Source organism: Scylla paramamosain, chromosome 42 (genome assembly GCF_035594125.1).
Source record: "Scylla paramamosain isolate STU-SP2022 chromosome 42, ASM3559412v1, whole genome shotgun sequence".
Classification (NCBI taxonomy): domain Eukaryota; kingdom Metazoa; phylum Arthropoda; class Malacostraca; order Decapoda; family Portunidae; genus Scylla; species Scylla paramamosain.
The window spans coordinates 8,342,145-8,359,669 of record NC_087192.1 but is presented as its reverse complement, the minus strand read 5'-3'; the positions used below and the strand labels follow the sequence as shown (position 1 = coordinate 8,359,669).

At 36.4% G+C, this 17,525-nt stretch overlaps 1 protein-coding gene across 3 annotated transcripts in view; it reads right to left on the bottom strand.

Moving 5' to 3' along the window:
* Positions 1-843: 843 nt before the first annotated feature.
* The window catches only part of LOC135093375 (proteasome activator complex subunit 4-like), a 40,098-nt gene continuing 23,416 nt past the window's right edge, over positions 844-17,525 (bottom strand). For all 3 annotated transcript variants that reach the window (XM_063992639.1, XM_063992637.1, XM_063992638.1), the window contains 24 exons: positions 16,279-16,368; positions 15,708-15,926; positions 15,329-15,427; positions 15,033-15,170; positions 14,584-14,799; positions 14,224-14,381; positions 13,641-13,733; positions 13,077-13,266; positions 12,525-12,782; positions 12,043-12,172; positions 11,408-11,598; positions 10,672-10,862; positions 10,296-10,425; positions 8,521-8,660; positions 8,241-8,342; positions 7,584-7,779; positions 7,321-7,435; positions 6,685-6,919; positions 6,066-6,197; positions 5,091-5,771; positions 4,450-4,605; positions 4,077-4,293; positions 3,553-3,759; positions 844-3,068 (listed from right to left, as the gene is read on the bottom strand). In XM_063992639.1, coding sequence (XP_063848709.1) covers positions 2,934-3,068; positions 3,553-3,759; positions 4,077-4,293; positions 4,450-4,605; positions 5,091-5,771; positions 6,066-6,197; positions 6,685-6,919; positions 7,321-7,435; positions 7,584-7,779; positions 8,241-8,342; positions 8,521-8,660; positions 10,296-10,425; positions 10,672-10,862; positions 11,408-11,598; positions 12,043-12,172; positions 12,525-12,782; positions 13,077-13,266; positions 13,641-13,733; positions 14,224-14,381; positions 14,584-14,799; positions 15,033-15,170; positions 15,329-15,427; positions 15,708-15,926; positions 16,279-16,368 — 4,419 coding nt within the window. In that variant the 3' untranslated portion in view covers positions 844-2,933. The remainder of the gene's footprint in view (positions 3,069-3,552; positions 3,760-4,076; positions 4,294-4,449; positions 4,606-5,090; positions 5,772-6,065; positions 6,198-6,684; positions 6,920-7,320; positions 7,436-7,583; positions 7,780-8,240; positions 8,343-8,520; positions 8,661-10,295; positions 10,426-10,671; positions 10,863-11,407; positions 11,599-12,042; positions 12,173-12,524; positions 12,783-13,076; positions 13,267-13,640; positions 13,734-14,223; positions 14,382-14,583; positions 14,800-15,032; positions 15,171-15,328; positions 15,428-15,707; positions 15,927-16,278; positions 16,369-17,525) is intronic.

Sequence of the window (17,525 nt, the reverse complement as noted above, 5' to 3'; positions counted from 1 at the left end):
TTCCGCATCTGGCAGGAATTCACGCAAGCAATACGGTGGCATTATATTCTTCCAACCATACTTATAGTCTAATCTTCTGGTGCCAATTCACAGGTCAATTCGGGGAGAGAGGGATGGGAGAGGCCTAAAATTAACCATACAAAGGCATGGTTGGTGGAAATTTATACTTTTAGAGAGTACAAGAGTCACTACTCACCTCAAGCTGTGCAGCTTCACTCGTCGAGCTGACCTCAGCTCGCTCTGCCAGACCTGCCGGTGCCAGAGGTGGCCGGTCCTCCCTCCCATTGTGTGGTGTGTGTGGGGGGGGGGGGGGAGGATAATTTTTGTTGCTGTGTTGCCATGACAATGAGGGTAATAACATTTGAGTTCAAAAACTGCATTTACCAAATAGTTTGACTTTTTAATAGACATTTTGATGTTATTTAATTTTGAATATTTGAATATATACATATATACATACATATATATATATATATATATATATAGAGAGAGAGAGAGAGAGAGAGAGAGAGAGAGAGAGAGAGAGAGAGAGAGAGAGAGAGAGAGAGAGAGAGAGAGAGAGAGAGAGAGAGAGAGAAAATTTCAAGAATGGTATTTATTTTACCAGTAAATACCCACACACACACACACACACACACGTGTTTGTGTGAGTGTGTGTGTGTTTATTTACTGGAAGGATACATATCATTCCTGAAATACAAAGTGTGACTGAAATATTTTGGGGTATAGTGTGATGATGCTCTTATGGATGAAGCTTTTCATGTGATCTTTGTAATTAAAGATTTTCATGTCAATCATAATTTGCAATGTGTTATTTGTGTTACATTTAGGCTATAAAAGATATTTTATATTTTGCATTTTAATGCAGATTTGTAACTGTAATAAATTACCAATGGTGCTAACATTATCAGAAGGCTGCAATCCGTTTTATCACAGCTAAAATGTTAGAATACATTGTTTTTTTTCATCTCTTGCCATGAAGGATGCATGGTTGCGACCATTAGCAAGAAATTACTATTGCAAAAAAATACAGCATACAACAAACTCTCAAATTTATATTTATACAGAACTTTGGTATATGAAAATGATGAGGGATTCATTTATATTTCAAGAAGAAAGAAAGAATGCTGAGTTTCCAAGCAAACAATATCAACAAAGTTGTTGCTACTAAGCTTCAGTTGATTTGGGTTTCATTTTACAGCTCCTACTTGTCTCCAGATATGGGAGACCAGATTAGTCACAATATATGTATATGTTACACACTAAACTCACAGCTCCTGAATTAGGTGAAAAAGGAAAGAAAAAAAAATAAAAATAAAAAAATAAAATAAAATGAAATCATAAAAGAAAAATAGAATAAAAAAGAAAACTGAAAAAAGACGTAATATCAAAATTCTGTACATTTTCTACACATGTACTGGCAAATCAAAGACACCAGCTACTTGTACCTTAGCTTCCCCTGCAGAAAATTCTTTCAAGGTAAAATCTTAACAAACTTCATAAAAATCTGTGCTCTCCTACAAAACTACATATCTATATTCATTTTATAATGAATTAGAACTAAAATAGTAAATGACTTCATTTTAATGCAGCAATTGGTTCAGACACAAACTGCATCACACTAAAAAGTATACAATGGATGCATTTACAATATAATACAGATAAACTACCAGTTTACCAGCACCTTATGTTCTAAAGCCTTACATTTATCATTCAGCCAGACCAGCAAAGGTCACCACTTTTCATACTATAGTATAGTCATTAGGTGACTGACTATTCAATCATGGTCTGTTAGATGACTTCCCTTTACAGTGCACCCATTCATGGGAAACAAGAATTCAAAGAGTTTGTGGGATTGTAGAGGTGAGACTCATCATACAAATGGGTGAACCAAATTATGCTATTTGCAGTTATTCAATGATACCTTCCCAGACTGCTTGACACCCTCACATTTATATCCATCAACCCATCCAACACATGCTCCTAAGAACTCCTCCATAGGAAGGCTGTGATAGGGTTTCACATGACAGAAACCAATTGCCTTAGAAGGGCGGCTGAAAAATATAATAATCACAATACTGTATATATTTACTGTATACAATTACTGTATATATTTACTTATTCCTCAAGTATAAAAAAAATAATGGTTTTCTTCTACATTCATTTCCACACATTCCTATTAGCAACAGCATAAACTGATGGCACTAATGGCCCGTTAATTGAAAAAGAAAAATTTTAATAAAATATAAAACCAGATTTTAATGTGCCATGAGAAATGGAAATGGTTGCCCAGCAAACTAGTTGGGTGGCTGTGGAAATTTGAAACTCCCATTTGAGATTTTGTCTGGACTAGAGGATGTGCAGGTAAACTGGTAGTACACCTCTATTTCCATTAAAAAAATAATAATAATAAAAAAAAGAATATATATATATATATATATATATATATATATATATATATATATATATATATATATATATATATATATATATATATATATATATATATATGAAAAGGATACACAGACACACTTAAAATTATAATTAGTAATTATAATACTTCACCAATATATTCTTTTGCAATTCATGAAAACATGCATTAAGAAGAATAAAATTAAAAAAAGTTTACAATGTTTATAAATAACTGGCTCAAAATAGAATAACAAACATTTTCATTAGAGAAGGAATAAAAATTCCCAGTGTAAACATTTTCAAATAGACCAGTCACTCTTCAGCAGTCCACAGGCTTTTGTTTCCTTATAACACAAAGTGCTAGAATGACCAAAATGAAACTTCCCATTACGGAAAGACTTAAAATATTTGGAAATATTGGAACAATATCATACAGCAGCACAAGTTGCACATTTTTGACGTAATACAAGTAGTTTCTGTTCATAAATACATTTAGGTTATAACTCTAAAACAGTAAGAAATTAAGCATAGTATGATGGGGAAAGCAGAAGATCAGTGAGCACTACCAGCTGATCCTCTGTGAACTTCTTCTTATGGTCACGCCAATTGTCATGGTGAGTGCGCCGGAAGTTGCTCAAGGTCTTTTTGATTGTTGCCTAAGAATTGTAAAAATTTAATTAGAAACAGTATACAACAGAAAAATTACAAGTATCACTACAATATACTAAACAGTTTATTTCCTTATTTTTAGTAGACTTCATGAATGTTTTTTTACCTTACCTGACTGAAAAAATAAATAAAAACTAAAAAATACTTCATACTACCAGCAGCACAAGTGGCAGACAATCAAGTAGTCTACAAAATGCCACTGTGCCAAATAATTTTTCTCTTCCTTGATATCCACACATTATAACAGTACACACGGCGTGTCATGCTAGTAGGATTCAGAGTTCAAAGAACTTCCTCTCCTTTCAAAATTTATTAATCTTCTTATCTAATAAAGAAAAGCATTAAAATATTTTCTTATGAAATTAACTATAAGTTAGAAATGACCATTTGTATAAAAAAAAAAAAAAAAAATCTTCTTTCTTCTTGTTGTCAGGCACTACACAAACTACACACAAAAAACACAACACTTACTGGTATAGGATGAGGGTCATTGAGATGATCACTTAGAGTGACCAACACTTGAGGCAACATGTCTGGTACATCATAAGGGAAGGCACTGACATAAGCACAAAGTCCCAGTACATTGGCATGTAGTTCAGTTATTTGTTGTGGCTGCAATTGCTTCTTTCCTCTTCTATTCTGATTACGACTATTTTGAAGTTTAGAGGTAAACTCATTCTGAAAAGGAGGAAAACAAAATTATTAATGTAACTCTTGTAAGCCTCACTTAAACTTGCACTTATTCACAATCTGGGAAGCAAAATTTAATGCAAATTTTGAAATAAAATCTGTACTGTAAGGTCATCATCAACTTTATGTCCAAGTCATACAGAAGTACAATACTTATTATGCACATCAAACAATAACAGTACCCTACCGCACAATACACTGAAGGAAACTAAATTAAATACTCTTCCTGGGATTTCCATTAACTTGCTGATTGGAAAGCTACACACAGTACTACTTATCAGTTTGATCAATGTCACATTGCTTACCAAAAGTTCATCCTCTGCTTGAATAAACTTGCAGTGAATAAGTCCACTAAGCACAGTGGATGCCATCTGCTGCACCTCAAGTCTTGAATCAGACAAGAGATTCACTACAAGTTCTTTCACTTGCTGAGGTGCTTTCTCATCATTCAGAATAGTAAACATGTTGGTGAACACTGCCACTTGCAGCAAAGACAACACAGCTGCTCGAGCACGCCACCAACTATTGAAAAGGATAAAATAATAGAGTTATCAATTCACGATCAATTCAGGAACATATGATCTATTACCACTTCTTAAAAATTCACACATTACTGCATCCTTGCAATAAACATCATTAAATTCTCTTACTTGTAATGTTTCAGATGTGTCAGCCTACCTGTTCTGTGCTATCTGAGTGACGGTGGCTATGAGAGATGAAATGCGGGATGGAAGAACCACAGCTTGACTGAGGATGGCTAATGTTGCTATACAATTACCCCGCAGCTCAGGGTCATTGTCAACACTTTCCAGCTGGCACAGGTAAGGAAGGAATCTGAAAAGGAGGCAATACCTTTAACATTTTCTTACATGATACTGACTATAATCAACCACACAATCATATTAATGATACAGCAGAATAGATACAATGCAATACTTTTCTATATATAGATAACTTAAATACTACTTTTTGCCCTTTAAGGGTATGTTTAATTATCTACAGAAGTATTACACTGATATTCCTGCAATGAGATCAGCTGCATGAGCAAACCTGTCTGTAATCTCAATTTTAGACTGACAGATTGGTTTATAACACAAAAAAATACCCAAAAGTTTTCACATTTTCCATCAGCTTCATGTACATACCATCCACCATTTACAGTAGCCATGTACAACACCAAAGCAAGGCTGGGAGAGAGTGGTCATGTCAAGTAAAAATTACCATACAATAACCACAGACACTGAATAACAGTGAGTGTCAATGAGGAATAAGCATCCACTCCACACTGGGATGACAATGAAATTCAACCACTCACTCACCTGTATATGTCAGGTGTGACACCATTGTAGCAGCGTCCCACGTGACCCACCAGCCACCGACACACAGTGTTCATCAGGCGCACTGCTGTTTTTCTTTCTTCACTGGCTCCAATATAACCATTAACAGGATTCTTCACATGATTTTCATGAAAATTGTTTTTCTCATAGTTGGTAGTATCTGATGGCATTACATTTACAGAATCATACACAACATTTGTGGATAAGTCACAATCTTTAAGTTTGATTTTCCCCAGCCTACTTAAATCCTTGCTGTCTCTTCCAACCAGAAAACTTGGTGTGTCAAGTCCAGAGACATGGTTTATCAATGGGTTTATTATTGGTACTTGAGAGTTTTCTGAGTGCACATTACCTAAAACCTTTGCTATGTTGTCACTCGCTGAAAGTGTCGCCCTTGTTAAATCCCTCACAGAGGGAATCACACTATCACTAAACATTTTGCTCTCTGATTGAGAAAGAGAAGTATCTTCAGGAGCAAATGATACAGATGCACCATATTTGACAGTATCTGAGTCTGCATCACTTGCTGCACTTGAACTGGGTTCCTGTATAAGAAGTGCCAGCTGAGGAAGAGTATCCTCTATGAATTTTGAGCAGCTAGGATAGCGTGATGTTCCTCCTCCTGGGAGAGCCAAGTCATACATGAAGATCCCAGTCAGCACACTGAAGACAGAAAGAATAAGGATGTAAAATTCCCAGCGGACATAATACTTACTTCCATACACACTTATGATATTTGTGTATACTGAGGGAAAATTAAAGCATTTTTAAAAAACAAACGTATTTTAAAAACTAAAACACTAAACTAACATTTTCTGTATTCATACATGAGTATATGTAAGACTAAGACCAAGTAACAAACCTAAAGCTGGTTTTAAACATGAAAGAATGAGGTCTCTCAAGTCAACATCCAGTTTGTTTACCAGTATCCATAGCATTATGGTGCACTATTCTTACCTGCCCATCCTGTCCCTGATACTCTTGTAAGCATGGGATAGTGACGGTCTCAAGTAATCAAGCAAACGATGACTCAACTCTGACACGCGCCACTCTTGCTGGCCTAATCCTCCCATCAACATATACATTCGACTGTAAAGAATATCAAAATAGTTTCCAGAATACTGATACTTACAAGTACAATGCAAATAACAAAAATACTGTGTTAGTGCCTTCCAAAACAATCCACAATATTTACAAGAAACTTCAAAAGGATTGACTTGTAGGTAATATGGAATGTACTGGAGATACAAGGAGTGGTTTATTATGAAAGCTCAAGATATTTTTTTAAAGATGTAAATGCATGTGTACAAAATAATGAAAGCTTCAAAATACATCAGTGATCAAAGCACTGCATACACAGGTGACACTCCTATGCAATTTAGCTCTTTAAATCCAATAAGCTCTTTCCTGCCACTCTTGAACAGAAATTAAATCACTTAATGAATAACCCTTGCCAAGAAAATCAAGAAAACACTGCCCAACCTACTGAGAAACGTATCAAAAGGAAGTGTGAAACAATACACTCTGACAAGCTTGGATTTACAGTACCATTCCGCAAACTGTTGTATCAAAATACCTTGATCCATTGAATGCTCCTTCACTGGCTCTCAATGGGTCATCCATCAACAGCTCCATCAATGGAGCTAATCTGTTAGGGTCTCGGTCAGCACTGGCAGTGGCCATACAGGTGCCCCAGTCCTCCACTGTCTCCACTGTTACTCTTGCCATCCCAGTTCTCAAAATGGGTTTCAACTTCTCCCATAAAGCTTCATGCTTTGAAAATGTCCAGTGTTTACTGCCCCTAATCATACCTGAAAAAGCAGACAGGATATGGAATACATATAGATGAGCCCTGTACATACAATCCCTCTGTGAAGGAATGGCTAGTTGACACAAGACATCACCCCTCGCCAGGCACACACAAACATATAGTAAACCAAGTCATTCAGATCCAACTAGCTTCTAAAAAAAATCAGGACTGATCAGACATTAGGCAGTGTAAAAGCAAACTGTTAATGTAAATAGGCAAAACTGAAAGAGAGAACAAGAATTAAAATCCATATAAAGATCATTTAGTGAAACAATCATGTTCACAGATGACACTGTACTTTCACATATGAAAAGACACTGATGTGGATTTATTTGTCCTGCCCCATGGAAGGAGAAGAAAAGCCTGAGAAGTAGACACAAGATAATGGCAGACATAACTTACCAGTTATAACTTCTGCAGCACATCTTTGGCTACTTTTTTGAGTTTCTTTAACAAGTCTCTCCAAATGGCCTTCAAACTGAGGGAGGAAAGCATCTCCAAAGTTCCTGAAGAGTCCCTGAAAATACAAGTACACAAACTGAATTTCAGGAACAAGTAGATTCTCTCTCTCTCTCTCTCTCTCTCTCTCTCTCTCTCTCTCTCTCTCTCTCTCTCTCTCTCTCTCCACAATTTCAAGATCAAATGCAGAGATAAATTCAAGTTACCTTTATCATCCAGAAACGACGAGTATTGAAGCTGTCTCTCTCTTTATTTTCTTCCAGGGACAAGAATGACACAAGTTTGTCCACATTCTCTTGACAGATGAAAAAGTCGTACACTGCTCGTTCCTCTTCCGTCAGTTCTTCTCGCTTTCTATCAAGTGGAGGTTGCTGGGATGGTGGGGCATATACCATCATGGTCCTGTGAATTATAAGATCAATTGTAAAGATGTTCATCTAATTTATTCTAATGTCTCATCACTGAAACTTCCAGAAGTCTTCAGATACTCATCCTTTCACTCTCCCAGCCTTATGTTCTCTCTGTGTACCTTTCAAACAATCCAATGCCATGTTGTTTTGCTTTCTCATAATATCATCCTCATCTCCTGCTGAATTAATCTTAGATCTCAGCAAATACAAATTTTTCTTTCTCACACCAATGTACAATTCATTCTTCCTTCATTACCATACATTCTGAATATTCTATGAACACTTTCACTGCATTTATTCTCCATTCTCTTTACACAACAAGTACTTCTTATGTAACTCATTTGCACCATCAGCATTTTAGATGCCAATTTAATTTTAATTGGTAGGAGAGATTTTTAATAAGTAACAAATATTACAATGGTAACAATAACAAAATAAACAGCAATCACTTACTTTGGCCAACTGTACCATCCAAAGTATGTTTTCTCTACAAATCTGGGCTGTTCCCACTCTTCTTCACTAGTAATCTTTCTACTGCTATCATACTGCATCCACCTGAAGAAAATCCATAATTAATCACATCATCTTTGTAAATTTAAATATGATAGTGATCACAATTTTTTTGATTTCCTCTCTTTTCTTACTATGTTCAAGAAAATTTACCAACTTGAGGATACTGTCAGTATAGAATAAAGGTAAGCACAAATTAATATTACAAAGAAGAAACACTTACTGGTTATCAGGTCTGTGATCTCCAGGAGATACGTGTGCAGGAACCTCATGTTTACTATCCACTGAGTACGGGTCAATCTCAATTTTCTTGTGCTTCCTCTTCTGATTCTTCAAAATCCATGGCATATAGAAGACTGAGGTCTGAAAATCATCAACAAAACTTAAAATTGGTCAGGGAAGAAATATGATTGGCTACAACCCATTCACTGAGAGAATCCTTTTTCTCACTCAACAAGCAATACGAGTCATTGCTATTTAGTACTATTCCTGCTACTGTCACAGTGATGGGCACCAACAAATATCTACTGGAATCCACAAAATGAAAACAATACTTTGCATAATTGTCGTAGCCAAGCCGAGGGTGTGTTGTTGCCAAAGCACCCAGGCCTTGGCCACCCATTGCCCCAGAGGTCACTAGTTATCGCCGTGATCCCTTGTGAGGCTTACAGCATCCCTGGTCACACGAACAGGACAGTGCCTGCCCTGATGACGAGGCACCCGAGTGCCAAGTAAAGGTGACTAAGGCCGTGAAGTTAATGGACCTAGCTTATTCGTAATTAATCTTGTGATCAAGTTACCTTACAGTCGCTGACTTCACAAAACACTTCAGTAATGCACAAATTAGAAGGACATAGAAAAACCACATATATTCGCGTGTAAAGGTGGTTAACCACAGACTCCCTATGAGACATGTTTCTTACGCACCTACAGTGAAGTATAAGTATCCTGGTGATTGTGTGGAGTGAAGGAAGAGATGAGTGTACTAACTAGTTTGATTTTGAACCTTAAGGATAACTCCTTATGTAGTAGTAGGTAGCAATGTACGTAGGTCGACGTTGCCGTTGTCAAAATGGAATATAAGGCAAAGTAGCGAATGATTCTCTCAGAGACCTAACTAGACTCCAAGAGTGGAGTGTTACAAGTTTCTGGAAGGTGCTCCCACTCGACAGCACCATGAAGCTCCTAGTCGTTCTCTGCCTCGTCTTGGTCGTAAGTAATACTTAGAAGATTTTTCCTAAGTGCCTTGTGTGTCTCAATTTAAAATGTTGTTTCAGTATACTGTGGTCTCCAAATATTTTATGTCATTTACCATGTGTTGATATAATGCTGAATCTTGATGAGTGATTTTAATATCTTTTGTGGCACTTCGCATGTAGTGCTAATATTTTAATATTACATTTGATTATTCTTTTATGTGATTATGTTATGTGTCCTTACTTATGTGTTGTAAGTTACTGAATGACCGGAGATTGGTCGATAAAAGCTTGCTAACGTAAAGTGAAAAGTGACATCAAGATTTATCGAAAGGTCATTATATGTTTTAATATGTGTTGGAATTCTGGTCTTTCATTGCTTGAGAGTATCGTGAAATGTGTTAACTACTGGTTGATAAATACTGTTAACGTTTCTGAACTGCGTTTGTGGTTTACCCCACTGTGAGAACCCCGGCCTTAACTCTCGGTTACCTGGATTTAAACCTTGTGGTGTTTGTTATATAAAGAATTAGTGCAGTTCCTGCGTAACCTCTGCCTTCCCTTAAAGGTAAGGAGGAGGGTTACGACATCATCAAAAAATAAAATTGCAAAGAGTATTACCTGTAAAGGTAAGATGTGCAAAGATTGTAATCTTACTAGAATTCCATGAAAGAGTGGTGAACAATGGGAATGACTCACAACCTACAGCACAAACACCAATGACTGACACATGGCAGATAAAACAATCAGTCATACATCAGACCTCTCAACAATAGCTCAGTGTTCCACTATGTTAGCCTACCTCTCTAATGCGTATGTTGTCATGTATCAAATTGGCTGTGAAGGTCCTGACTCCTGCTGCTGGAAATACTACATCTGGACGAACCAAACATCCGAGGAGGTTGAGTGCCATGTTGTGTATCCTCCAGTGCCTGAAGAAGACCAAGAGTGTATACAGATTAGAATGTCAATCAACACAGTATTATCTGCAAACAGATTGTAAAGCAACTTGTGTCCTATGACAAGTATTTTCTCCATCCCTGTACAGCAACATGTGCACATGTGGTGCATCCATTCAACTGAAGAATTGCTTTCATATTTCAGCATAACAGTAATACCATCCCCACCTGATGCTCTTTTCACACTTGAGAAGCTAAACCATCAACATGTTTACTTACAATGTTCCAGATTCAAGACGTTGCACAATGCTAGACACCAGATTGTTGTACAGCTCATGGTTGGTCCTGCCCTTGTTTTTGACATTTTCAGCAGCAGAAGATAAAACTTCAACACTCAGCACACCATCCTTCACCTTTGGGTTATCACTCTGCAAGAGTGCTTCTGCTGCACTTACAGCACGTTGTGGTACCTGGAAATATAACATATCATTACCACCATAATACTACTTCCCACACCAAAAGGGATAAGGAAGTGCAAACTTGAAAAAAAATTAAACATGTAAGATGGTCATAGGTATAAGCGGAAAATGGTTAGATTGCAAAGGTGCAGTAATAACTAAGTGAGACTATGGTTAAAATGGGTTTCAATAAATACAATATGAGAGATAAAGTGGGACTTATGACTGTGAAAATCCACAAACTAAGAGAGAGAGAGAGAGAGAGAGAGAGAGAGAGAGAGAGAGAGAGAGAGAGAGAGAGAGAGAGAGAGAGAGAGAGAGAGAGAGAGAGAGAGAGAGAGAGAGAGAGAGAGAGAGAGAGAGAGAGAGAGAGAGACAAAAATGTAGAGACTGGGAGGCCCCTCCTCTGTATTTTCAATCTCTTATCAAGATAAGACATAACATATTGGACACCATGTCTAAACTAACTTTTTTTCATGGGAAATCTCAGCCTGGTATAAAGACAGATGGATAAATAGATGGGCAGCTTTCAAAATAAAAGAGAAAAAGAAACTTACTTGTTGGTATATAGTGAAGAGTTCCATGTAGTAATAGACAGTGTCAGACAGAGCATTCATAAGCCTGATTATAGATGGCTTCTCAGAGTGCTGGGATGCAATCAACGCTGGCCACACCAAGTTGAGGGACTCCCAGTCACGACGCACCATGAGAGACTTCCCTTGTCTTCCCAATAAGAGGTAGAGACTTCCTGTTTGATTGGTAAGAAATTGTAATTGAAATTTAGATCATATGAATATCTACATCTAGGCAGTAAAACTCTATCCTGGTATTGCTTTGTGACTTGGATAAATCCTTATTTTAGGATAGGCATGCAGTAATCACAAACACATTTTCTTACTTACTTCTTGAACAAATCACATTACCCCAAATATTCTTTGCTGCACCTTCACTAATCAACAGAAAAATGCATAGTAATGATAACTTATATCTTATTTTTATGTGTTAAGGCTAAACTGAAAAAAATATTATACAGGACTCATGTGCTCCTAAGACACACAAGGTTAAAGTTAAAGTCCACCATCTCTCTCTCTCTCTCTCTCTCTCTCTCTCTCTCTCTCTCAAGGTAGTCAACCTGAACTTGTGTTAATGTAAAGGTAAGAGATAACATTACAAAGAGCTCCCCATAGCTCACCTTTGAACTTCTCATGTTGCTCTGTAGGATTGACCTGCAGCGAGGAGATGAGGCTTGGCAAGACCAACTTATATGAGTATGGAAATGACTGAAAAATTTGACTCAAGGTGTGCTGGCTCTTACTTCTCACCTGTTGAAAAATTGGTACGTCATGAAATATGCAAAACTGCAAACAGTTAAATCATCCTGTATGAGTAATCTGATGCATCTCTCAAAACTCCCAAAGCAAAGAAATTCCAATTACCAATGCATCCCAAAGATCCTTTACTCTACCACCCATTAGTCATGGAAGGAATGACATCTGCAGCATCCACATTACTATTTCATATCCTTATCATCTCACTCTGACCCTTCCTCCCCCTCAATGACCAAACCATTTAATTTTGCTACATCCACCACTATCCAATAATTTCTCCATGAAACTAAAAAATTGTTAGAGCCATCTATCTTATCCTGAGATGACTGTCAGATTAAATACTTACTTCGCTATATTGACTAGTTGCAAGGTGCATAAGACTGTTCATAACAGCATTGTGTGTCTGTGTCAGATGAGTAACACTGTTCTCCAAGATACGACTTTCTTGGTGAAGGACAGTCCTCTCAATAAGCAGCGATCGTATGTGCTGCTTGTTTCTGGTGAGCTTGTTGGCCAGTGTATCTTTGATGAATTGAAAACTTTTCCATCTGGCATCAAAGTCATCTTTTGAAACACCAAAGAAGAATATCACCCCATGACATATCTGTGAAAACAATAAACACATTACGTAACAGAACACAGCCAGTGTATTAGAAAACAGTATAAGAAATGCAAACAATTTTTACAAAAGCTGCAAAATCAATTTTTTAGTTTTTTCTTATACAGAATTCCATAAATGTCCATGTCATTAAATCAACCTTTAAGATCCCATTAGTGGCTTGAAATACACCATAATTACTTTGAACATAATAATTTAGTTTAAGAATAACTTAACTTCAAAGTAATATTGTACTTTACAAATTAAACAAGAATAAGAAATCTGACATCTTATACTGACATTGATGGCCCTGCACAGAGACTTGGCATCATCAGATCCCTGAGTGAGGAGTTTGTCCACCAGCTGCAGGACGACATCAGCAACAGCTTTGCGAACATTTGTTGGGAAATTCTCAGAGTCAAGAGTTACACACAATTCCTGACTCCTGACAATGAATATTGAGTTGTCTTTCTTCACAGACATTTCAACCCTGAAAAGCATGAGCAGCATCTACATACATTTCCTTCAATCTATACATGTGCATCATCATTAAAAAACTAGTGTCACCTAAATACAATACACAGTAATATTAGCTTCCATTACTTTTTTTGTTCTACATCTTCCTATCCAAAGATTCCCTCTTTGCTTATTCCAGTACTTTACTTGTATTAGCACCTTTTTTACACATGCACATGTATTCCAAGTGGAGCTCCAGAGACAAGATATTCCAAAGACCTGGTTGCTTTTAATCCTCTTTGTTGAATACTACTATCCTACTACCAGAATAATAAAAATGATTACTATATTACTGCCTTCCAGCCATGGAAAAGAAATTCCCACTTCCCTTGTTACACCATTACTTACAATGGGATGGGCTCTTCCTCCCAGTGAGGCAGGACAGCACCAGCACCAAGCAAGATATCAAGAGTGATGCTCAAACACTGTTGCAACTCCTCTCTGGAAGTAATTTGTTGTTACTATCATCTCTGCTGTAAAGCCACTCCAAAACTACATCCAAGCAGAGTTAGGTGAGCATGCAGTGTAGATTGAATTACATATGATAGTGGTTGATAACTGAGGTCTGCTTACACTAGGGTGGCAAAATTAACTGATTAAATGCATTTTTATTGTCAAAAAATAAAAAGGTAAAAAATTATAAAATAACACCTCAGTATCTTTCCATTGCTTTCTTAGGAGGTACTGGCCTGGTATATACACAGGTACACTGCACAGTAAAGTTTTCTTTTATTTCTTTACATAGTTCTTAAAGATAACAAATGAAATATAATTCTGGATTATTGCATCACAATAACATGCTATTTATACAAGGGACCTGACACTTACTCATATATCAATTTATATATATATATATATATATATATATATATATATATATATATATATATATATATATATATATATATATATATGCCTAACAAAAATTAACCTTGAAACCTCCTTTTCTCCAGTGGCAACCTTGCGCAGCAGCACAAGTTCTGGGGTAAGGAAGGTCCGCACAAGGGTCTGTATAGCTTCCTCTTCAGCTTTTGTTGGTTCTACCCATGTCAATCCCAGGTTGTGCACATCCCCAGCCTCTCCCCAATGCTGGTTTCATGAGAAAGGATAGGGTGTGAATTATGTAAAAAAAACAGTGTTACAGTGCTGATGTTAAAACAGTCATTAAATAAAAAAAAAATGTAAGCAGAATGGATTCATGATCTAAGAATATAAAGTAACAGATCAGTGGTATGCCATAACCAGAATTTGTGTCATTTTCCTGATAGAAATTTTCTTAAGAGCATCTTACCCGTATAGGCAGAGAAGTGGAGAACGGCGTGTCCCAACTGTATGGCAACGATCGGTACTCAGAGGGCATTGAGATACTTAAATACTTGAGCAGGTAACGCAGCACAGATCCTGCCAGGTGGTAGCCTTCTCTGCTCTTTAGATGCAGTGTTTGAGTCAATACTTGTGTTATCTGTGGTATGTACTTCAGTAGATGGCATCCACTGCATCTTACCAACTGAAAATTGAAAAGCCTTGAGTTCTACATCCATTTCATTATCATTACTGGTGTTGTTATTCCATTACAACTGAAAAAGTACAATAGATAAGTATGGAGCCACAAATTCCATGTCCTAGATGTAAGAAATCTTGTTCTTAATCCTGCATGTTTCCTTTTCTTTTTTTTCTTTTTTTTTTTTAAGCACTAAATGCAATCTTTATGACAAATATATAATACAAGAAAACAATGACCTCGGACAAGAGCAGAAGATTAAAGAGGAGCTCATCATCCAAGTGTTCTTCATTCTGCACTTCTTCATTGTCTGTGAGAGTCAGTAGAAGGCGACAAACTCCAGGAACAAACACCTTCAGGGCCTCAGGCGGGTTGACCTGTGCATCAACATCGTGACCATACACTGAGGTGTTATCACTTAGGTGAACACAGCCATCATTAAAATGAGCTATATGACGGTATTCTCATTACAGTATATGCAATTTTTTCATATTACAGAAAGCAAGAGCATTTCAGGAACACACTGATAAATTACCTTGACAGCAGAACGACACATGTTGGCAGCAAACTTCCCAGCAACATGAATTTCAATCATCTTACCCTTTATGAATGTCTGCAATCTTTGTAAGGCAGCCTGAAAAGTGGAAAATTCATTGGATACTGAAAACCATTTGATACTGACAGGAATCACAGGGACTCAGAAAGTACATTTCTGTATTCTCAGCATGATTTTTATGTAGTGGTCCTGTTGTCTCAGCTTCATATATAGATAGCTGGACATTGATACAAATTACTTAACTATGAAAATTGTTATTGAATTTCAGTTTACTGATAAAAAATTTCCTTATAATAATTTCCATGAAATCAACCAAAAACAATTTTGGGAGAAGCAGATTTAATTACAGTCAACTTACATCATATATCTTTGGATGTGCTTGAGTAATGATGGCAGAGAACGTAGATGAAAGTCCCATTTCCAGCATGTTTTCCTCCCTGTTCATCTTTTCTGTTTCCCTGTCTTGCTGTGTAATTTGTTCAAGGGTAGAATTTTCAATCAGAGCAAAACAGCGATCCATAAACTGGAGAACAAAATCTTCAAAACTTGCTGTCTGCAGGCACACTTCTTGCTCCCACTGAAAAATAAATTTATATAAGAAAACATTAAGTTGTTATTGCATTTACTTTTGCAGATATGCAAAGATATTTTATTAACAAGTATACTCAATATGCAGGCTATACCAAAAGATATATTTGGCATATGTATTTCTAATCAATACATTAATTCTAATGCCCATCTATAAGAAACTCAGTACTAATTAGTTATATTTATGTAGGCAATTCTTAGTCAATTCATAATTTATGAAAAAAATAATAAAACACTTGTCAGGACTTAAATAATATTCTTGTGTTATCACATGGCCACTTATACCATCTACTTACACATCATGAAGTACTTACACCAATGTGAACTCATTAATTGCTTACCTCTGTCAGATCTGTGAATTCTTCTGTTGCTGATGAACAGTCTACAAAAGGCACAAGAGTCACCAGAGTATAGATGAACTGGAATGTTACCTGAAATACAGAATAATACAAAATATATTATAATATAAAGACTTTCTGTAACTATTAATGGGGGATGAGGACACGGCAAGCCCACCACCTACTACACTGTGATCTATACTACCATAGTGTAACCTGTGTGGTGAACTATACTGTATCACTTCTGAGATGCTGTATAATGATACATGTCTCCACGCTTATGTCTCCAGTTAAAAAGAACAAGGGAAGAAGATTGAGATCCCGTCTTCTTGTAATCCCAGCTCCCCATTAACACAAAATACATAAAATCATAAAACTGAGTTGCATGAATGTTGATGTGGACAGCATGAAAAGGAATACAAGATGGTTATGGTTATACATTAAAGAGGCATGTGAATGCTCCCAGTAAAACCAAACTAAAACAGGGGTGAGGAAAAGTTTTGTTTAAAAGGAATGGGTGCAGGTGTGTGTGTGTGTGTGTGTGTGTGTGTGTGTGTGTGTGTGTGTGTGTGTGTGTGTGTGTGTGTGTGTGTGTGTGTGTGTGTGTGTGTGTGTGTGTGTGTGTGTGTGTGTGTGTGTGTGCAATGTTACTTCAACTATTCCCTAACCAGGGACATCATCCTGGTATACAGACAGATAGAAAACAAATATTAAACCCTTAGCCAAAATAAAACCTGTAAAATATATCTGAAAGTACATACCTATGTGTGTATGTGCAGTCATACAGTAAAGTAACCTAAGGTCACCAAGGTAACCAAAGAATCAATATGACTTGAATAATTTTAGTAAGGATACTCTTCTGTATGACTGCAAATATGAATATGTAAATGTATGTATTTCATGACACATAAAGATACAAACACATTATGAAACAATGAAAATGTAAACACATTAAAAGTAATAAAAGTAACTAAATCCAGTAAGAATATGAACATAGGAGTAAAAATGTCTTGAGAAACAATTACAATTTTTCAGACTATGTAAATTTTCAAAATTTTATTGTAATGAAACAATGAGCAAAAGTATTTGGGCTTCAAAAATTTTCTGAAGGTTTTTAATTTTTCACTGTGCAATCACACTTGTTTGAAGGAAAGCCTGTTGCATACAAAATATACATTATATCTTAATAACATATTCATTCTTTCTAGCTCCTTTCTTAAATATACCCCAGCATGTGAAAAATGCATGTA